At 41.0% G+C, this 18,276-nt stretch overlaps 1 protein-coding gene across 3 annotated transcripts; it reads right to left on the minus strand.

Annotated features, from left to right (window-relative positions):
• Window positions 1–3,805: 3,805 nt before the first annotated feature.
• On the minus strand, window positions 3,806–17,877 carry foxo4 (forkhead box O4). 3 transcript variants are annotated; one of them, XR_208907.4, is made up of 4 exons: window positions 16,570–17,877; window positions 7,768–8,815; window positions 7,274–7,629; window positions 3,806–5,574 (listed from the first exon to the last, which is right to left on the minus strand). XR_208907.4 is itself a non-coding variant. In XM_002934885.5 (3 exons), the coding sequence occupies exons 1-3, from the start codon at window positions 16,978–16,980 to the stop codon at window positions 7,610–7,612; spliced, it is 1,479 nt and encodes a 492-aa protein (XP_002934931.1). In that variant the 5' UTR covers window positions 16,981–17,877; the 3' UTR covers window positions 4,188–7,609. The 3 variants fall into 3 exon arrangements, 2 of the variants coding, with proteins under 2 accessions (XP_002934931.1, XP_004916879.1); XM_002934885.5 differs by having other exon boundaries at window positions 4,188–7,629; XM_004916822.4 differs by having other exon boundaries at window positions 4,188–7,629; window positions 7,763–8,815; window positions 16,570–17,875.
• Between the last annotated feature and the right edge of the window lie 399 nt (window positions 17,878–18,276).

Here is an 18,276-nt window from a genome sequence, read left to right on the forward strand (position 1 = left end):
TGCTTCCCCCCGAGAGGTGCAGGCTAATAGAGCCTGCACTCTGGATGGGGGAAACAGTCTTTTTTTTTTTTTTTTTTTTTTTTAAAAAAAACAAAAAAAAAAAAACCCCCAGCCCCCTACAGTGTTAGGCTGCCCGCACTGGGAGGGAGGTCCTGGTTCAGCAGCCATGCTGTGGCACTCACATGCGGATAAAAGCAAGTCCCACAACCTGCTCATTATATGCATGCTTGTGATGTAGGGGGGTAAGTCCCATCCATTGCTCCTATGTCACACACATGCACATAAAAGCAAATTTAGGGTGATAAGTGCCATTTAAGTACACTGCTCCTCAAACCAACACACCATGTGTTAAATCCAGTACTCAGAGCAGGAAGTCAGCACACGAGTTAAGTAAGTGAGAGCAGACTGGGGCAGCTTTGTGTCATAAAGCATAAGGCTTATGGTCACACACAGTCACAGTAAGCCAAACAGAAGCCTTATGCTATAACGAGTTGATACAGTCTTTATTTCAGCCAAAACTTTAGTTGCCCTTGAAACCCTCTTGGAGCCATGTGAAAAAATGTATGCCTTTTGGAATTGGTGGTGGGGTTAATGGCAATAATCCCTGTGTAGAGCAGTCAGCTATATGGTCTAAATCCAATTATATGTTCCTTTGCTTAAATAATGATATAGCAAGTTGTGCAATGTTGGTAGCGGCCTCTTCCTACATACTCACTGCTATATTTATCAGACAATTCCTCTATAAAAATTAACTTGCAGGAGCTGAGAATGTTTCATAGGCAAAGTATCATTTGAATCAAAGACAACAAAATAGAAAGAAAATGAAAGGCTGTGCCAATAATAATGCTCTGTAATCCAATTTGTCCAGTTTGGTTCAGATTAAAAAATTTTGTCAGCTGTAAAATGTAAAGACGACGTAGAAGGTCGTTAAGCAGCATAAACCAGACTGTTTAGCAGTGGGCTGATCCAGGGGTGTTACATCCTGTACAAAGCAGACGCTATGACTGCGGGGGCCCAAAAGGTATAGGGGCCCATTGGGACACTAATGGATCAGCAGTTTCAATACATATGAATGACAAAAGTGTCTTGTTCACAATAACGATTTTGCTCATTGTACCCAAATCATATCATCTTCTTATTGGCTGGCCTTAAAGTGTACATACATAATGCACAGAATGGCCAAATGTATTTAAAGTTACTTTCTTTGGCATGACATCATTTGTGGCAAGATTTTATTGAAGAGGTTTATTTTTTCTTAAAAATCTATTTTCCTGTTCTACATAAAGCAAAGTTTAGGGGACATTAAAGGGGTTGTTCACCTCTGAGTTAACTTTTAGTACGATGTAGAGAGTGATAGAGACAATTTGCAATTGGTCTTCATTTTTTATTTGTAGCTTTTTAATTATTTCAGCAACTCTCCAGTTTGAAGTCATAACAGCTATCTGGTTGTTAGGGTCCAAATTACCTTAGCAACCAGGGAATGGCTTGAATGAGAGACCGATTATATGAATAGGAGAGGGACTGAATAGAAAAGAAAGTTACAAAACGTAACAATAACAATAAAGCTGTAGCCTCACAGAGCAATAGTTTTTGGCTGCTGGGGTCAGTCACCCCCAGTTGAAAGCTACAAAGAGTTTGAAGAAGGCAGCAAATAATAAAAAAAAACTACATGAAATAAATAATGAAGACCAATTGAAAAGTTACTTAGAATTGTTAATTCTATAACATACTAAAAGCTAAATGAAAGGTGAACCACCCTTTAAATATAAAACAAAATAAAAAAAGCAGAAAATCTGAAAACCTGATGCAAAGTGCACTGGTTTTTATGTTGCCATGCAATGTGAAGCTAAATGAATTACTATTATGTATATATATATATATATATATATATATATATATATATATATATATATATATATATACACGCACAACCTGGGGTATTCCTGATAAGGGATCTTTCCATAATTTGGATCTCCGTACCTTAAGTCCACTTTAAAATCCATTTAAACATTTTAGTTGTATGATTAAAAAGGAGTCTATGGGAAACAGCCTTCCCGTAATTCTGAGCTTTCTGTATAACAAATCCTATACCTGTATTTACAAATTGTATATCGTGTGCCAGTGCTGCCATACAGCAGCTCAGAGCAGAAGACCGGAAGCTACTGGGGAATATTCGGATGCACAGACCTCACTGCTTGTGTTGATACAGAAGCCTAAACAGAAGAAGTAAAATTTCTTCTCTAATATTTTGTTGAGGTTCAGTTCTCCTTTGAAGAGATACTGGGTCAATTACTAGAATTGGGTCAGTTTCAATAACAAATAATGGATGCAATCCCAACAACCCACTCCTCTAGCATTACCCAACATGCTGACTGTGCTGCCACCAACAGGTCAGATCTATGAGTTGTGCTGGGCTGCAGGTAGTGCAATCCTTGTACCAGAGTAAAACCGTCTACGTACATATCTGGTAGTGATACTGACATGAATGCTATGAATTACATAAAGGTGAAAAGGTGTAAGAAGAACTGGAAGTGCTCTATTGGCTGTTTGGTGCTACTTGCTCTTTCAAAAAACAAAAAAAACTTCAACTTCAAGGTAATTAGCTACACACTGGAATTGTTAATAATCTCTTTAAAGGGTAACTACTAGGGATGCACCGAACCCACTTTTTTGGGTTTTGACCGAACCCCCAAACCCACTCTGAAGGATTCGGCCGAATCCTGAACGGAATCTGAATCCTTATTATCATATGGTTATTAGGATTGGAAGGGGTTAAAAATCCTGCAGCGTGCGGCAAATTTTTTTTTCAGCTGACCATTTAACCCTTTCTGAATTCTAATTTATGCTAATTAGGATTCGGATTCGGGCAAAACCAAATCCTTCAAAAAAAAAAAAAAGCCTGGATTCGGCAAAATCCCAAACCGAATCCCGGATTCGGTGCATCCCTAGTGACTACCTGGAAAGACAGAACAATCAAAAGAAAGGTGTTTTATGGCAAGGGCAGCACAATATAGTGAATACAGAAGCTGCATGAAGCTTTACATCATTAGTGTTTGGAAACATTGTTGTATTTTATCTCCCTCAGCATATTGCAAGGAGCGGGATTTCATACAGAAATGCAGAAGATACAATGAATGTAATGATGCAGGCTGATATCACTGACCAGCACAGCTTCAAGATACAGGGAATGATTGTGCAGCATCATGCAGCCCTTCACAAATTATTACTCCCCAGTTATTATCATCATCTTTATGGGAAAATGGTAGCATCCCTTTAAGCCTCTGATTCTTCGTTCATCAAGCTAGGAATAAAACTAGCAGTCCAACCAGTTTACCAATGGTCACAATAAGCTATATAGCAGCTATACTCACTGTCTGCTCCTGATGCCACTCTAGTCATGCTCTGCATTTAGATCTAGATGACCAAGTAGCCGCAGGATGCCCTTGAGAGACCAATTCCTTTCCATCTCCCACCAAACTATTATGAAATTATGGAAGACTTCAGACAACTTCGGCCAACAAATGCTCACACCAATTCAAAAAGCCCCCCATTATTAAAAGGTTCAGTAGCCTGGCCATGCTTTTAGACAGTAAAAAGGGGGACAGATTTAAATGGCCTTATGTACTAGCGTGTAACCTGTTCTAAACACAAGTCTGTTGTGAGTATTATTGTGTGTAATTATACCATATAAAAATAGCCAATTACATTCTAGTATGAGTGAACCTTTACAGGTTTCAACAATCTAAGAGATCCTAAAGTACCAAACATAATTCAATGCAAATAAAACACATCTGAAATCCTACACTTTCCATCATTGGCTTTTAATGCACTGGACTTTAACTCAATGCATTACTCTTCCTTTACCTCTAAAATATGGTTTAATTTCCAAATGTTAAACCTGGAGGATGTGTTTGGAGTATGCAATCAGGTCCATATAACTAAGAAAACATATAAAAATCCACCTGTGCTCTATTATATTAATGGCAAGACGTTAGACACTGCTCTGATGCAAGTACAGGTAAAGGACCCATTATGCAGAATGCTTGGGACCTATGGTATTCTGGATAAGGGGTATTTCCAAAATTTGAATCTCAATACCGTAGATCTACAAAAAAAAAAAGTAATTAAAACATTAATTAGACCCAAATGGATTGTTTTGCATCTAATTAAGATTAATGATTTCTTAGTTGAGATAAAGGAACAGTTTTATTATTCCAAAGAAAGAGGAAATCAATTATAAAAAGCTGAATTATGTAATTAAAATTGAGAGATGGGAGATGGCATTTCTTTAGTTTGAAGCACTTTCGATAACAGGTTTCCAGGAAATTGATCCCATACCTGTATCTGCAGGCACATGGGATGAATGATATTGCATCTACCACATGTTACTAAGAGGAACTCTATATAAATGCAAAACGTAACAATGAGAAAGCTTATAACGAAGCTGTGTTCTAGCAAAGCTATATAGCTGGAAGTCTGTATTTATGGAAAGGGATTAGATATACAATATTCTGCCCTGGGAGAATATGTTATTTGAATTCTTCATGTCTTCAAGTTAAAAAAAAAAAAAAACCAGACCTATCTTCTTATTAATATTTCCTAAATACATGCACCTTTGTGTACAGTACTGGGATGAGGGTTATGGCTTCCCAGCTTTTGGAAACCTTGCTTACTATATATAAATTTGGAATCAGTTACAAGTGAGTTGACTCTTGCTGATCAGCTTGCACTGAGGTACTCCAATACAACTGTAGCTCATGTTAGAGAGCAGACTGGTACTCTAGTCTCTAGTCAGCACAAGCACTTTGTGCCACAGTTGGAGTGGCACTAGCTAATAGAGTTTCCAAAATGTGGTGAAAATTTTATATATGCATGTGTAATAATGTGTAATGCTTCAGAATCCCCTTTCAGGCAAGAAAGATTTCCATTTTATTATCAATGGTACTCACACTACAGGAATATTATCTTTGTAGGAATATAACGTGATCATAAAATAGTGACAATAGGGAAAATTAAATGTAAAAGTGGCCATATACGAGCCTCCCCATATGATCAACTCGCGGGCCAAATGTAACATATATGGTATTTGTACAGCCACTTTTCCATTGCTCTGTTTATTTAGGCAGACTATCCAAACAATCAGTCTAATGACTGACAAAAATTTGTAGCCAGGGCAGATAAACCTTCATTCACCTGAATTGCAGGATTATCTTTCAAAACGTCCCCTTGACTTGCTATACAGGCCCAGGTGGTCAGTACGATGGTCAAAATCACCCAAACTACTCAACCACATCTGCGTCTGTATAGCTGGCATTTGTAGTCACCAGTTTCAATAATTCCAGATATTTAATGCCTTGTTACAGATTTGTAAATACAGACATATTTTCATTTGGCCCTGATTATGCAGAAAAGTATACTTAACTCTTGCCCTAGCAGTCTCTCTCCTCCAATCAATGCTGGGCTATAGGTGCTGCCTCTCCTCTGTACACCACCTGCTGCCCGACATCAGTCAGTGCAGACAGCAGGTTGTGAAGGGACGCAGCCCTGGCTGTTGCAAGTGTTATGCACCATACTCTGCAAAAACAAGGGCAAAATGAATAAGTAATAATGAAAATTGCCAAGGAAATACAAACAGCCGTCATCTTAGTGATACTGAAACCTTCCATTACAAGAAATATCAGGAAATAAAATACTAGATATACTTTTACCAGTCTGGTTATGGGTCTTTCATACAGCAGCATAAAATGAAAATGTATATAGTATATACATTAATGAACCTAAGCACTACACTAATAAGCCACTATTGTCTTAGAATATGAACCTGTTTATATGACAGAGAACTGCTAGCCACAATGAATTTTGTTAAATGGAAGATGTGTTGAATGCTTATTCAGGCATTGCTTGTTGGCAAACATCTTTTATTTCCCCTTTAACAGACGGTGAAGTATGAGAGCATAACTCACAGTACAGAAAACATTCCCTCTGCATATCTGCACTTCCATATATGAGAGGGAGCGGTTTCCATAGACGGCTATAGAACATTGTTGACGTGAGCACAAATGGAGTGGTGCCTTCTTTGTATAGCTACAGAGAAGTATCCAAAAAATGTAATATAAGTAATAGTATAAGTTCATAAAATAAGCTTGCTTCTCATACTTTACTATTGTACTAGTAAAATAAATGGAAGACAAATTCGGTGTACCTATATAGGGTACATATTTCACTTGAAAATCAGCACCATCTTAACTTTTGTTATAATGGACATGTTGAAAATCTCACAAGCAAAAACCCACATTTTACGAATGGGGCTGCTGCATAAAAGACTCCTCTCTTACAATAACCTACAGATAAAAGCTACTAATAAAGGGGGGGAAGTTGCCTTTAAAAATACTATTTTCTGACTACATAAAATTCAGAAACCCAAACAATTTAAAAACCCCTTAAACGGCCAGTAACAACAAAAAATAAAACGCCCTCTAGTTTTTATACAAAATGTTTACTAAGGATCTCATAATTTCCATGTATGATATTTTATTTAAAATACCTTTATTTTGACGTTGTACGGCTCTTTGGCCAAGTAATGAATGCATATTCTGTAAAGTTTCACAATGGATAGTTTATGCAACAAATCAACAGGTCATGAACATTTATGGCTCTCAACATATTCCTATTTATTGGACTTAAAAATCCATCATAATATAAGACATTCATTATTTTGGTGTTACTGGTCCTTTAAGCACAACAACCCAATTTATAGGTGTGCGCACCATATCCTGTAGATATTTTAAAGGTTTAGGGCAAGCTGCCCATTTAAGAGCACAGAGAATGTCTCAGAATAACCCTGTCCCTAATGAAGTAGGCTGGGCACTTCCTCACCCTCACTTGCAAAGTCATATCTTTAGTGTTTTAGAATATTAGAAAGTACCCTCTCCTGAGAACTATCAAAATAAGTTCTATGTTCTAAAATGTATCTCAAGTAATAATAGTATGTTCTCAGGCTTGGTGAGGTGTGGGTTGGTGCCCGCACCTTTATGTACATAGCTCATTACAAAACTTCAAAACTTGCAAAGTGTTATGTTAAGAAGAAAAACAGAAGGTCAAGTGCTGGGACCTGGTACAGGCCAAGAGATTCATCTTCTGTTAGATGCTGGTGAAACCTCCATATGGAGTGCAGCAGTTCTGTTATTCCATGGGGATATTATGATCTGCCTAAGCACTCCTAATAGTTCAGAACACAATGTTCCAATCTGGAATAAGATCCATTGCTACATACTTCTGTATTTAACTGCGGTTTTCTTGTGTAATAAGGTTCCAAACGCCAGATCCTGCCCTTTGGATGGGATATGGTGTGTTTCCAGAAGGTGTTTATTCAGAGTAAAGAACCACTCCTATTCTACTGCCATTACAATGCTAAGCCTTTTCATTCTGTTGTACTCTGAAGCTGCATCCCATGAAGAAATGTAAGCCTTTTAAAATGGGAAGCAAAACATGATTTAGTGAGTCAGATGAAGGAACACTGTGCTGTGCTTGGAGACTATGCAGAGCCTGATGCAGTGTATGGTTCTGTGTTGAAGATGTCATCACATTCAGAGGAGGCCAGAATCAAATCTCAAGGTTTTCCCAAGAAACCTGCGTAAAAACAGAAGGTTATACGTTTATACTGCACAAAACTGCCCACTTGAGAATCACTATATACTTTTACTGCCAAGAAGTACATTATAAATCATGATTTATCCATCTATACATCCCCTAAGAAATGTACCTAACTGGGCACCCAGCTGTGGTTGTTACTCTGGTTGGTGCCAGGAAGTGAAGGCTCGAAGTTGAAATCAAGGCCGCCTTCATCCATCAGCTCATTGTTGATGATGTATTCCATGTCACACTCAAGGTTTTCTAGGATCATGTCAATGTCCAAGTCTATTGGAAGCCGGTCTGAGGTTCCGCCAAGTGGGCCTGACTTAGAAGTTGATACAGATGGGACACTGGGGAGTCCGAGCATAGTAAGTTTGTTGGAAGTCACAACAGTATTCAGTGAAACAGCAGGCTTATCTGGTGTCCTTCCTTTGTTCTGTGCACCCATATGTAGGAGACTTTGCCCTCCACTTTGTGGTAATACTGGGTCCACTTGGGTCATTAAGACATTGCTTGGAGGAGGAGAGTCTGAGGTCAGCAAGGCTTCAAGAGTTTGAGGCCTCTGAAATTGTGTAGAAGACCCCTGCACAGGGGAGACATCCAAGGGGCTGAAGAGAGAGTTACCAAAGTTGATAGCCTGGGAAGAATGCAAGGAAAAACTGGAGGCTCCTTGCAAAAGAGGTTGGGGTGCAGGTAGTGGTGGGCCAGATGACAGCATAGTAAGACCATCAATCAGCTCCAACTCCTCGGTAACAGTTGGGGGAACACTGTTTGAAAATGAAATAGAATGGAGCTCTTCATCTGCCAGATCTTCCTGCTCAGGCAAAATAGGGGACAGGCGAACACTGAGGTTACTGGCATTGGATCCTGTACGGGGTCGGAAGCTAGTCCATACATCAGATTCCTCAGCACTCCGTGAAGATGGACTTCCAGGCCACTTTGGCGGCTGTGAGCCAGGGCTGCCTGCAGAAGGCTCCCCTGGACCTGCTGCTTTCTTCTTGGATACCTTGTTCCTCACTTTGGCTAATTTGCTACTGTTGTCCATGGAGGCTGCTCTTCGGCGGGGGGCTTTTCCACTCTTTCCACCCTCTGGGTTTAACATCCACCACGAACTTTTCCCAGTGGCTTCATTGTGAACTTTAATAAACTTGCTGTGCAGTGACAGATTGTGACGGATAGAATTCTGTGGAGATACAAAAAGAAAATAAGATATTACATGGTATGTGTCATGATACAGGCCTGTAAGAGTTAACAAAGCAGGCCAAGGTATCCAAAAATCTTCCCTAATGTACCAGAAACAGATATTTAAAAGGCCTCTGTTCACTTGGGTCTGGAACCATCCAGGAGTAAAGGTCTCACAACCTAGGATGCCCTGCTGCTAAGCCCTGGCTGATAAGAGCCATGCCATGTGGGGGAGTGAAAGCCCACGTGGCGTGACTTGGAGTTCACATCAGGACACTTCATAGGTGATGTGGACGTCACACAATAACATAAACGCAAACACATTTTTTCCCCTAGAACCTATTCCATTTATACCAGTGGTACATGCTATAGGTTAAATTTAATATGGCCTGTCAAACGAGTCCAAACATTATTGGTTTTAGGCACTTGGTTTGTCAGTTAGGATTATCTGGGCAGGGGCAGGTCATACAGTAGTGATGTTTAGTCAGTATGAGACTGGTGGGATCATTTAGAATTGATGAATTTAATTTCATTTTACTTTGGAGGACCAATTTTGATTGGAGGTTCATCCCATGGTTTTCCCTTACCTCAAGGACTAGAAGGACTCTGGTACAGTATAGGACTTCTGTGTATTTCCATTTTCTGTTAAAAAACCTTTTGTACTTATTTTACCGTATGTCCTTTTTGTAACATCTTGTTGTACATATGCACTGTTATTAAATTTTATATTTAATATTATAAAAGGTATAAGTTTTGTCTTTAATGCTCTAAAGCAAACTTGACCTCTGAGTGTGTAACTGTGTGCCTTAGCCCTCTGCGTGCTGTATGCTAATTAACCATTGACTGCTGGTAGAAGGAGTGTGTGTGTGTTAGTGCCGTTACATTAACACTATCTTTGCAGTACACAAGTCCAAATGGTAAAAAAAATAAAATTAAAAAAATTAGATACAACTTAAAAACTGTATAGCTTGTGTGCTGCACTGTGGGTTATCCGATCAGTTTCTAAACAAAGTAGGGCTGGGCGATATACCGTTTAATACCGAATACCGGTGTTTTTTTTTTTTTTTAAAACTATATTCATTTTTCAGATACCGCAATAACGGGGTGTCAGGGTACTTACCCATGCGGCCCGGTCTCGCGCGCGTCCCGTTGTCTGCGGGACGTTGCGCGCGTGCGTCAAAGCGCACGTACATGTCAAAGCGCACGTACATGTCAAAGCGTGCACGTCCATGACGCGCTGACGGCGCCGGTTCTGCGCATGCGTGGGGGGTGCTATGTTGTCTGCGGCCTTGCCTGGGAAACTAAGCCTGCCTGATTTACCTTACGACTTTCTGTTGCCGATCCTTCGCTTGCCTGACTCTGATTTTCAATGAAAAAAAAAATACTGTCAAATACCGTGACACTGATATAATTTTGAAAAATACTGTGATATAAATTTTTGGTCATACCGCCCAGCTCTAAAACAAAGCATCACTGTACTAAGTTTTAATTAATAGTGCCAATGTAAATTATTTTGTATGATTAGCATGGATCCTGGTGAGTGTAGCTCATGCAGTTGCATGTGGCCCCTCAGCTGCCTGTTGGCCATCACTGATAACATTTCAAACGTATCTGGTTTTTTTTTGTAAGTGATATCATTGCTCACTGCATATGTGGTCTATCAATGTAGACCACATATACCAATGTCTAAAAAAGAAGTGTTGCAAAGAAAAATGGTCTAGACAACTTAATTACTGGGGTATATACGGCTTCCTATCAGAGCATTATCGAGCTTTTAGATTCATTTTACCTGCACTCAGAAAGCCAAACAGAACCTGAAAGATACTTAGGGGTTTACACATTATTCAAATTTGAACTATAATCCCCAAACATTATCCATGTAAATATGCCAGTCATTGGAAGCATTCTCACTCTCCTGTTTTTATTATTGGAATAAAAACAATTTTGCAAGAAACAATAAAGTAAATTATATTTGATTGTTTGATATGCATGTTACAGCTGTTTTAGACATGTAACCAAATCCACAGTAAAGAGCACTGCTATGATCAGAATCTTTTCATGACAGCCATACAACTCCTGCCACAGGCTTTGGGTAAATATGGCAGTATATCGTTAGAGTTTCAGCTTGGCTGATTTCAACAGAACTAATCCCTGGCCTGGCATGCATGCCTAGGTGGTCAGGCAGTTTCAACAACCCATCCTGCTGAATCACAAATAATCTATTTTGCTTAAAAATGTAAAATGCCAAAGCAGGTATAGGCAGGAAGAGGAAGGAAAGAGGAGCTGCACTTCTCTGCATAGCTCCTTACCTCCTCGCCAGCAGCAACCTTTAAAGTCTATGAGGAGGGTGGGAACCCTGCAGAGAAATGCTGGGCATCACTTCCTGCATTAGTCATTAATGCCAGTCAGCAGCAGCTGTAATTATGTTACCCCCAATAAAAATGACGAGGCTATTAGACACCGCTACAGTTCCATGCCCTTTCTAAAAGCCATTGCATGCATTTGAATGGTGATCTATTATAATACCTTACAATTTACACCAGACTCTACATTTTCCACAAACCTTAACCTGTAAAATAACAATAATCTAAACAAGTCTGGGTCACATTTAAAAGACAGAAATTAGGTGTAATATTATATAAGAATGTATCAGCCTTTGCAGGAGGTTTTTCCATATGGTCCAACAATAAGACAGGATCCCCTTATCTCATCACAAGTCTTCAAGTTGTCTGTAACAATTACTGCCACAGTATTTACAACCAAACCTACTTTACAACCTATTTGGCCTTTTGTTTGGAACACACGTCCACTGTTTTGCAATAAGGGAATTCCTTCAATCAGCACAGAGAGACAAAAGATGCTATTTACACCTATATACATCAGCTGCAACATGGGAATGAGCAGGGCAGTACAGACACAGATGAGAGCTCTCTGCCGGCCTCCGTGGTGGAGGGACGATAATGGAAGCTAGTTTTGACCACTCCCCTTTTTAAAAACCACACCCACTTGAAACCACACCCATGTCATCACATGACCATAGCCATATTAATGGTGGTAGTACAGCAAAAACCTGCCATACTCTGCCTTCCCTACCCTGCCTGTGTGTGCCATACTCTGCCTTCCCTACCCTGCCTGTGTGTGCCATACTCTGCCTTCTCTACCCTGCCTGTGTGTGCCATACTCTGCCTGCCCCACCCTGCCTGTGTGCGCCATACTCTGCCTTCCCTACCCTGCCTGTGTGTGTGTGCCATACTCTGCCTTCCCAACCCTGCCTGTGTGTGCCATACTCTGCCTTCCCTACCCTGCCGGCAGGCAGTGTATGGCACACACAGGCAGCCTACAGTGACACAATGCTGCCACTGCTCCTACAGTCTGCACAATAACTATATATTATTAAAAAAAATGTTTTCATTGCAGTACCACCTCAGTATATGTTCTTTTTATAGTGTTTATTTTTGGGTTTGGGTTTCTGAGGTGTGAACAGGTGAACAATGTGGGTAATTTACAGCCTGAGCCTGAGGTGTGAACAATGCAGGGGATGAACAATGTAGGGATTAAAAGGTGTGAACAACACAGGGGATTACATTTTTAAACAATACAGGGGGTTTACAGCCTGAATCTGTGGTGAGAACCATGCAGGGGGCCAGTACTGATACCATTTAAAGCTTACACAAAGGTAAGTTATCAAAGCAGCCAGACAGGTGGGGGCCACACAGAGGAAGGTTCACGGGCCGCCAGTTGGACAGCACTGATATAGGACATTAAACCTGGCCATACACACACCAATACTATTGTACAAAACAAGGTTTCATGTGATATTCTGTGCGTGTATGGTGGATTGGCGAGGCGACAAATATTGCAAAAGCCTTGGATATCGGTCATCTTGTTGAACAAAAGATTTTGATCAGGCTAGGTTGAAGGCGCCCAAGCAAAGGCATGTGTTCAGGGCTGAATCGACAGACAGGGCTAGAATTCCTACTGTTCCTACCTCCATATCTGACGATTCAGCCCTGAACGTTAGTGGAGGGTACGAATGATCTTTCTTGCTAACATTGGTAATTGTTATGTGTATGGCCACCTTTAGAGATGTGTGCATTAAGCTAATAACAAATGCCCTCCCCTTTAAACAAAACATGAATTATTTGTTCATATATTTTAAGTTTATGTTAGAATTAAATATTTTCTAACATGACAGGGGGAGGCAGAAACACAAATATATTGTAAAATTAATTAATGCTTACAACAGTTACAACTTTAAATCATGCCCATTAGGCTCTCATTCTATTATTGCTGCATTCTAAACAGTTTCCACAAGTATCCCCTGTGGTCTAATCCAAGAGGATTAGTTTCTTACAGTGAAACAGTTAAAGCAAATTAGGAATGTCACACATTGGTGTGATGCAGTATAAGCAGACACTCACTCTACTCCATGTCCCAACTGAGACTTATTTATTACATACCCTTTTCTTACTGGTAACAACATATTTGGAAAGAAATAGTACAGTTATAGGATCCATTATCCAGAAAGTCTGAATTATAGTAAGGCCATCTCCCATAGGCTCAGTTTTAATCTAATAATGCACATTAGTGATGTGCAAATATAAAGAAAATTGACCCACCCAACCCTAACCAGCCGCTTTGTACATGCAATCCCAAGTAATGTCAATGTGCATCAAGAACAAAAGGTTCTGTGTCATTTATGATCAATAACCATCTTATTACTTTGGCAGACCGTGACCGCTTTTTCTTGTTTGCAGATGATACAAAGCTTATGGCAAGGCCGATATTTGAGTGGAAGCATGTCTTGCAAAATTGATTTAGAAAAGGTAGGGCATGCAATACTGCAAAGTGCAAAATTACACTTGGTCCACTTTAAAGAAGGAGGAAAAACATTTGATAGGCAGCCGCAGTGAGTATAATCGCTTACCTGAGACCCTGGGCCAAAGCATCCTGTTTGCTCAAAACTGCATCGGCCTGGGATTCTACAGTCAGAGTGCCATGCTGCAATGTTCTTCTATCTCACACAGATCCCTAGCAGCCGAGGTGTGCTGTGTACAGTATAGTGAAAAGACAGACACAAGCTGTGCATGGCAATGTGGCACTCCTACAGCAGTACCCCAAGCAGTTTTCATCAAACAGAAGCACTGGACTGGGGTTTCAGGTAAATGATTATACTTACTAGGGAGTTGCCTATCAAACTGCCCCTCCGCTGCCAAATTATGCCTTGCAATCAAGGCGGAAATGATGCAGTGGCACTATAAAGAAGTGCAAGGAGTTGTTTAAGACACAAGCGCCATTAATGAATGGCAGCTTCATTTTTCTGTAAAAAGTGCTGACCAAAGGGCATTATTGCAGCCACTGTTATTTGCAAGTAGGTGTTATTGCACTGAAGTGTAAAAAGTCTGCAGCGAATGATTGGTTTCACTGGTAGACAAAATTCTAACTTAGATCAAAGAACAGCCAGCCATCTGAGGCCATGCTGCTTGTTAGATAGGGATTTTTTTTTACTTTTGCTCCCATGCCACTATTGCATAATGGAAATGCCTCTCCACTAGGACATGATAAATGAAACAATGCTGAGACTGCTCTTACTACTATTTTGAATATACAGGTAGAAAACCAGATGACACACTACTAAATTGCCTTGGTGCCATCTTTACAGTGGGCTACTGCTGCTAGTGGAGTGGATGTTCACTCAATTAGTAGACATTACAATTTATTTTCAATAAGTGTGTGTGGCATGCAGGCTGAGAATTCCCTATGCTGGCATTAGCCTTTCTCTTGTGCGAAAACCCAGCACTACTGCATCAGTCTGGGTGCAGATACAAAGAGGAGATTTTGGCCCAAAAACACGCAAATATGCATTTTGGGTCAAAAATCCACCCTGTGTGCCTGCACCTCGGCCAGAACAATAGCGCCAGGTGCAGGCACAGAGAAAGGCTGAAGCCAGCATAAGGGCAGATTCACAGAATGAGCCCTTTGTGGCATTAGCCTTATAATGCTACAAGTGTTTCACAATAATGCAAATTTAGCACAACACAAACACAAGAAATCCAATTCCCTTTGCAACTGTTAAGGACAATTTACAGAGTTCTCCTTTTTCTAGCACTTTACAAAAATAACAATATATTATAATTAATAAATCCATTAATCGTATGGGGGTCTATTATAGGGAAACTCTTTCCACAAATCACCAAAATATAGCATTGCCATTGAACCCTATTGAAACAAGAAATTCTGAAAGCTGCATATTACAGGAACCCCATCTCCCATAGAATATATTTTCAACAAATAATTCTAATTTTTAAAAAATATTTCCTTTCTCTCTGTAATAATAATAAAACAGTACCATGTACTTGATAATAACTAAGTTGAATAAATCCGTATTGATGTCTAAACCTACTGGATGTATTTCATGTTCAATTATTTTTAGGAAACTGAAGGTGTGTGTTCCGAATTAGGGTAACATCACTTTTTCAGAAAACCCTAGGACTCCCCTGGAAAACCCCCACACTGCTCTTATTTAAATGCATCTTTGGATCTTTAAAGCATGGAGCTCCAGATTACGGAAAATCCTGTATCCACAAAAGCCCAGGTAGAAAACATTCTGGGTAACCGACACCGCACATGTATTTATATATTTTTATACACTTCAAGTTAGGATAGTTAAAAAGGAGGTTACCAGATGAAAAAAGACAAAATGAAAATAACTGTGATTTACACAGTGCTCAGACACAAACATGTACACTGATGCAGAGAATTCCATATATACTAAAAGCAAGTTTAAACCAGGGCCCTGTGCCAAGTTCTAAAAGTACAAAAACCATCACATTCCAAGCTGTACCCAAGAAGTAGAAAAATGATAAAGCAATGCCGCCATAATTACTTCTTATCATTGTCACACCTCCTCACAGAACAAAGGGCTAAAATAAGAAGCGATATAGATTATGGTATGAGATCTGTTATCTGGAATGCTTGGGACCTGTAGCTTTCTGCATATGTCAACCCCATTCCTTAAGGCTACAAAGTAATGTAAAAATTCAATAGAATTCTACCTACATGGGTTTATGCAGCTTAGTTACTATCAAGTGCATGATACGGTTTTATTATTACATCAAATATTTACAAATCATATAAGAATTTTGTTAAATAGGACACTACTGAATGGACACGGACATATTTCTGAACTTTCTGCATATTAAGTTTCCAGATAATAAATGCCATATCTGTGCGAGGCTGTTAAAGGACACGCAATGTGATAGTGCAGTCATTAAGATTATGTACATGCTGTACCATGCAGAACAAATTCATGATGGATTTATGCAGTGCTGACCCTTGAACCATTAATCGTAATGATTACACTACACCACTATACCTGAAATGCATAGAGTAAAGTGCACAAGCACAACATACACTACATGAAAGTTAAATGGCTACTTATAGTGACAAAGCCACACCGCCATATGGTCCCACGTCACTAATCTTGGCTGAGACAGTCTACGTATTTAACCACATGACACACTAAGCACCAAACATAACAAAGCATGTCTGCCTATATTTCTCAAGAAGTATGGCACATGGGCAATATCTAGTTAATCTTCACTGGTACGTTAGAGCAGGGGAGGCTTGTTATGAGTTGCAGCAAGGCGGCAGCCCCTGGCACATCTAACCCAGGAAGCATTCTCTTCTCGCTCCACGTGCAACATACAGTGATCCCATAGTGATCCCCCAGTGATCCCATAGTGATCCCATTACCTTCCAGCCAGCAGAGCTGTTACTGTCGCCCTTGTCTTTGAAGTAGGGGATCGATTTGACCATCCAGTCATAAATCTGAGACAAAGTGAGACGCTTTTCAGGGGAGCTCTCTATTGCCTGGCTGATAAGTTCTGCATAAGATTGGTTGCCCCAAGCATTTCTCCTAGATCCCCCTTTCCTGGGAGTGACCCCACCACCTCCAACTGGCCCATCACCTAGGGACCTGTCCTCCCCCTCTGCGGGCAGCAAGGAGGGGCCATCGGGGGTGTCGGTTCTACTCTCCTCGCTGGAGGCTGCCGGGGGGACCACAGACAGTTCGGGTCTGGGCAGGGGCCATGTGCAAGACCTCTGCCGAGTTTGAGGCTGGAAATCTGGATCAATTTCCACAGAGACAGGGTCAGGTCCTTCCATGGCGGAGACGAATGCAAACACAGCGGGCAGACTTGGCGGCAGATCTCCCCCCCCCCGGTCTCTTTCTTCGGTCTCGGAAATGGAAGCGATCGCAGGTAATTGCAAGAAGTCACTGCCAGTTCACCCCGCACTGCCCATCACAGGGGGGTGCCATTCACTCGCAGATCCCCCCAGTCTCCTGTATATAAATGAGCCCGGGCACTTGTTACAGGGGCAGAGGGGCTACTTGCCCCGGGTTCCCAGGTTCCCCGCTGGCCGCTTCCTATCCCCACTCCAGTCTCCGCTAAAGATTTGCGCCGGCGGAGGTGCTTCTGTGCTAGATTTGCACCAACACCCGTTACTGTCTATGAAGAAGACCTGATACCTGTTGCTAATTCGAGTTTAGGTCTCCGGGCCTAACATAAGCAATCCAGGGACGGCCTTCCTTGTCTATATGAATTCCGATACCGACGGGGTTCGCTAAATGACACTTTTCCTTTTGTTTTGGACACCACAAAACTTCTCGCTGACGTCTCTGTTTACTTGCTGCTCGGGGGACTGAAAGGCGCAAGCGCTGCCTGACGTACCCGGGGCCGCAGCCATTCAACCGCGGTGCAGGGCGGGAGTCAGAGTGCCGGACTCAACCAACTGCGGCGCTTAGGGGGAACTCGGGGACTACAAGTTCCATAAGGCATGTCCCATGAGGCTCCGCGGCAGGGCTGGATTTGCCTTCTGCTGGTTATGTAATGGCGACTAGAGTAAGGGGGGGCAATGTGACTGGGCGAATAGGGAGCATGTGGGGATGGTGTGCGCTCTCATACGGGTTCTCTTTGTACCAAGACTGACGGAAATGCAGCGGAGGTTACTGTAGGGTAAATAGTGATAGTCGTGATATTGAATGCAAGCGACGAATATTAAAAGAAGACGTGACTGGCTCGGATGTTTTAGGTGCCAGATGTTCTCGTTAACGACTTTGCCGTATGTTGTTTAGTCTGTAATTGTGGGAGCATGCGCGGAACATATTTCACAGACTATTGTGGTTTATAAGGAGACAGAGAAAGCCAGAGAGAGAAGGGCTATGCTGATGCCATTTGCAGCCCAAGAAAACTGAATGACTGTTATTATGGGTGACTATTTGCCAAGAGTGAATATCAAGCCAGTGCCCTAAATGTAGCTATTGTATAGTAGTACTTTTAGGCTAAGGGAGATGTCAGCTCTCGCAGGTATCACCCACCTATCATATAGTCACCCCCAATAAACTCACATTTACCCACTTTTGTTAAACTTTTTTGGAGTCACCCTATTTTCCCTATGTGT

The sequence above is a fragment of the Xenopus tropicalis genome, chromosome 8 (genome assembly GCF_000004195.4).
Source record: "Xenopus tropicalis strain Nigerian chromosome 8, UCB_Xtro_10.0, whole genome shotgun sequence".
Classification (NCBI taxonomy): domain Eukaryota; kingdom Metazoa; phylum Chordata; class Amphibia; order Anura; family Pipidae; genus Xenopus; species Xenopus tropicalis.

Coding starts and splice junctions, on each gene's coding strand:
- foxo4 (XM_002934885.5), bottom strand. CDS start 16,980: ATGGAAGGACCTGACCCTGTCTCTGTGGAAATTGATCCAGATTTCCAG. Junction 8,816..16,569: donor ACAGCTCTGCTGGCTGGAAG/GTAATGGGATCA, acceptor GTATCTCCACAG/AATTCTATCCGTCACAATCT. Junction 7,630..7,767: donor CAACCACAGCTGGGTGCCCA/GTTAGGTACATT, acceptor GTTTTTACGCAG/GTTTCTTGGGAAAACCTTGA.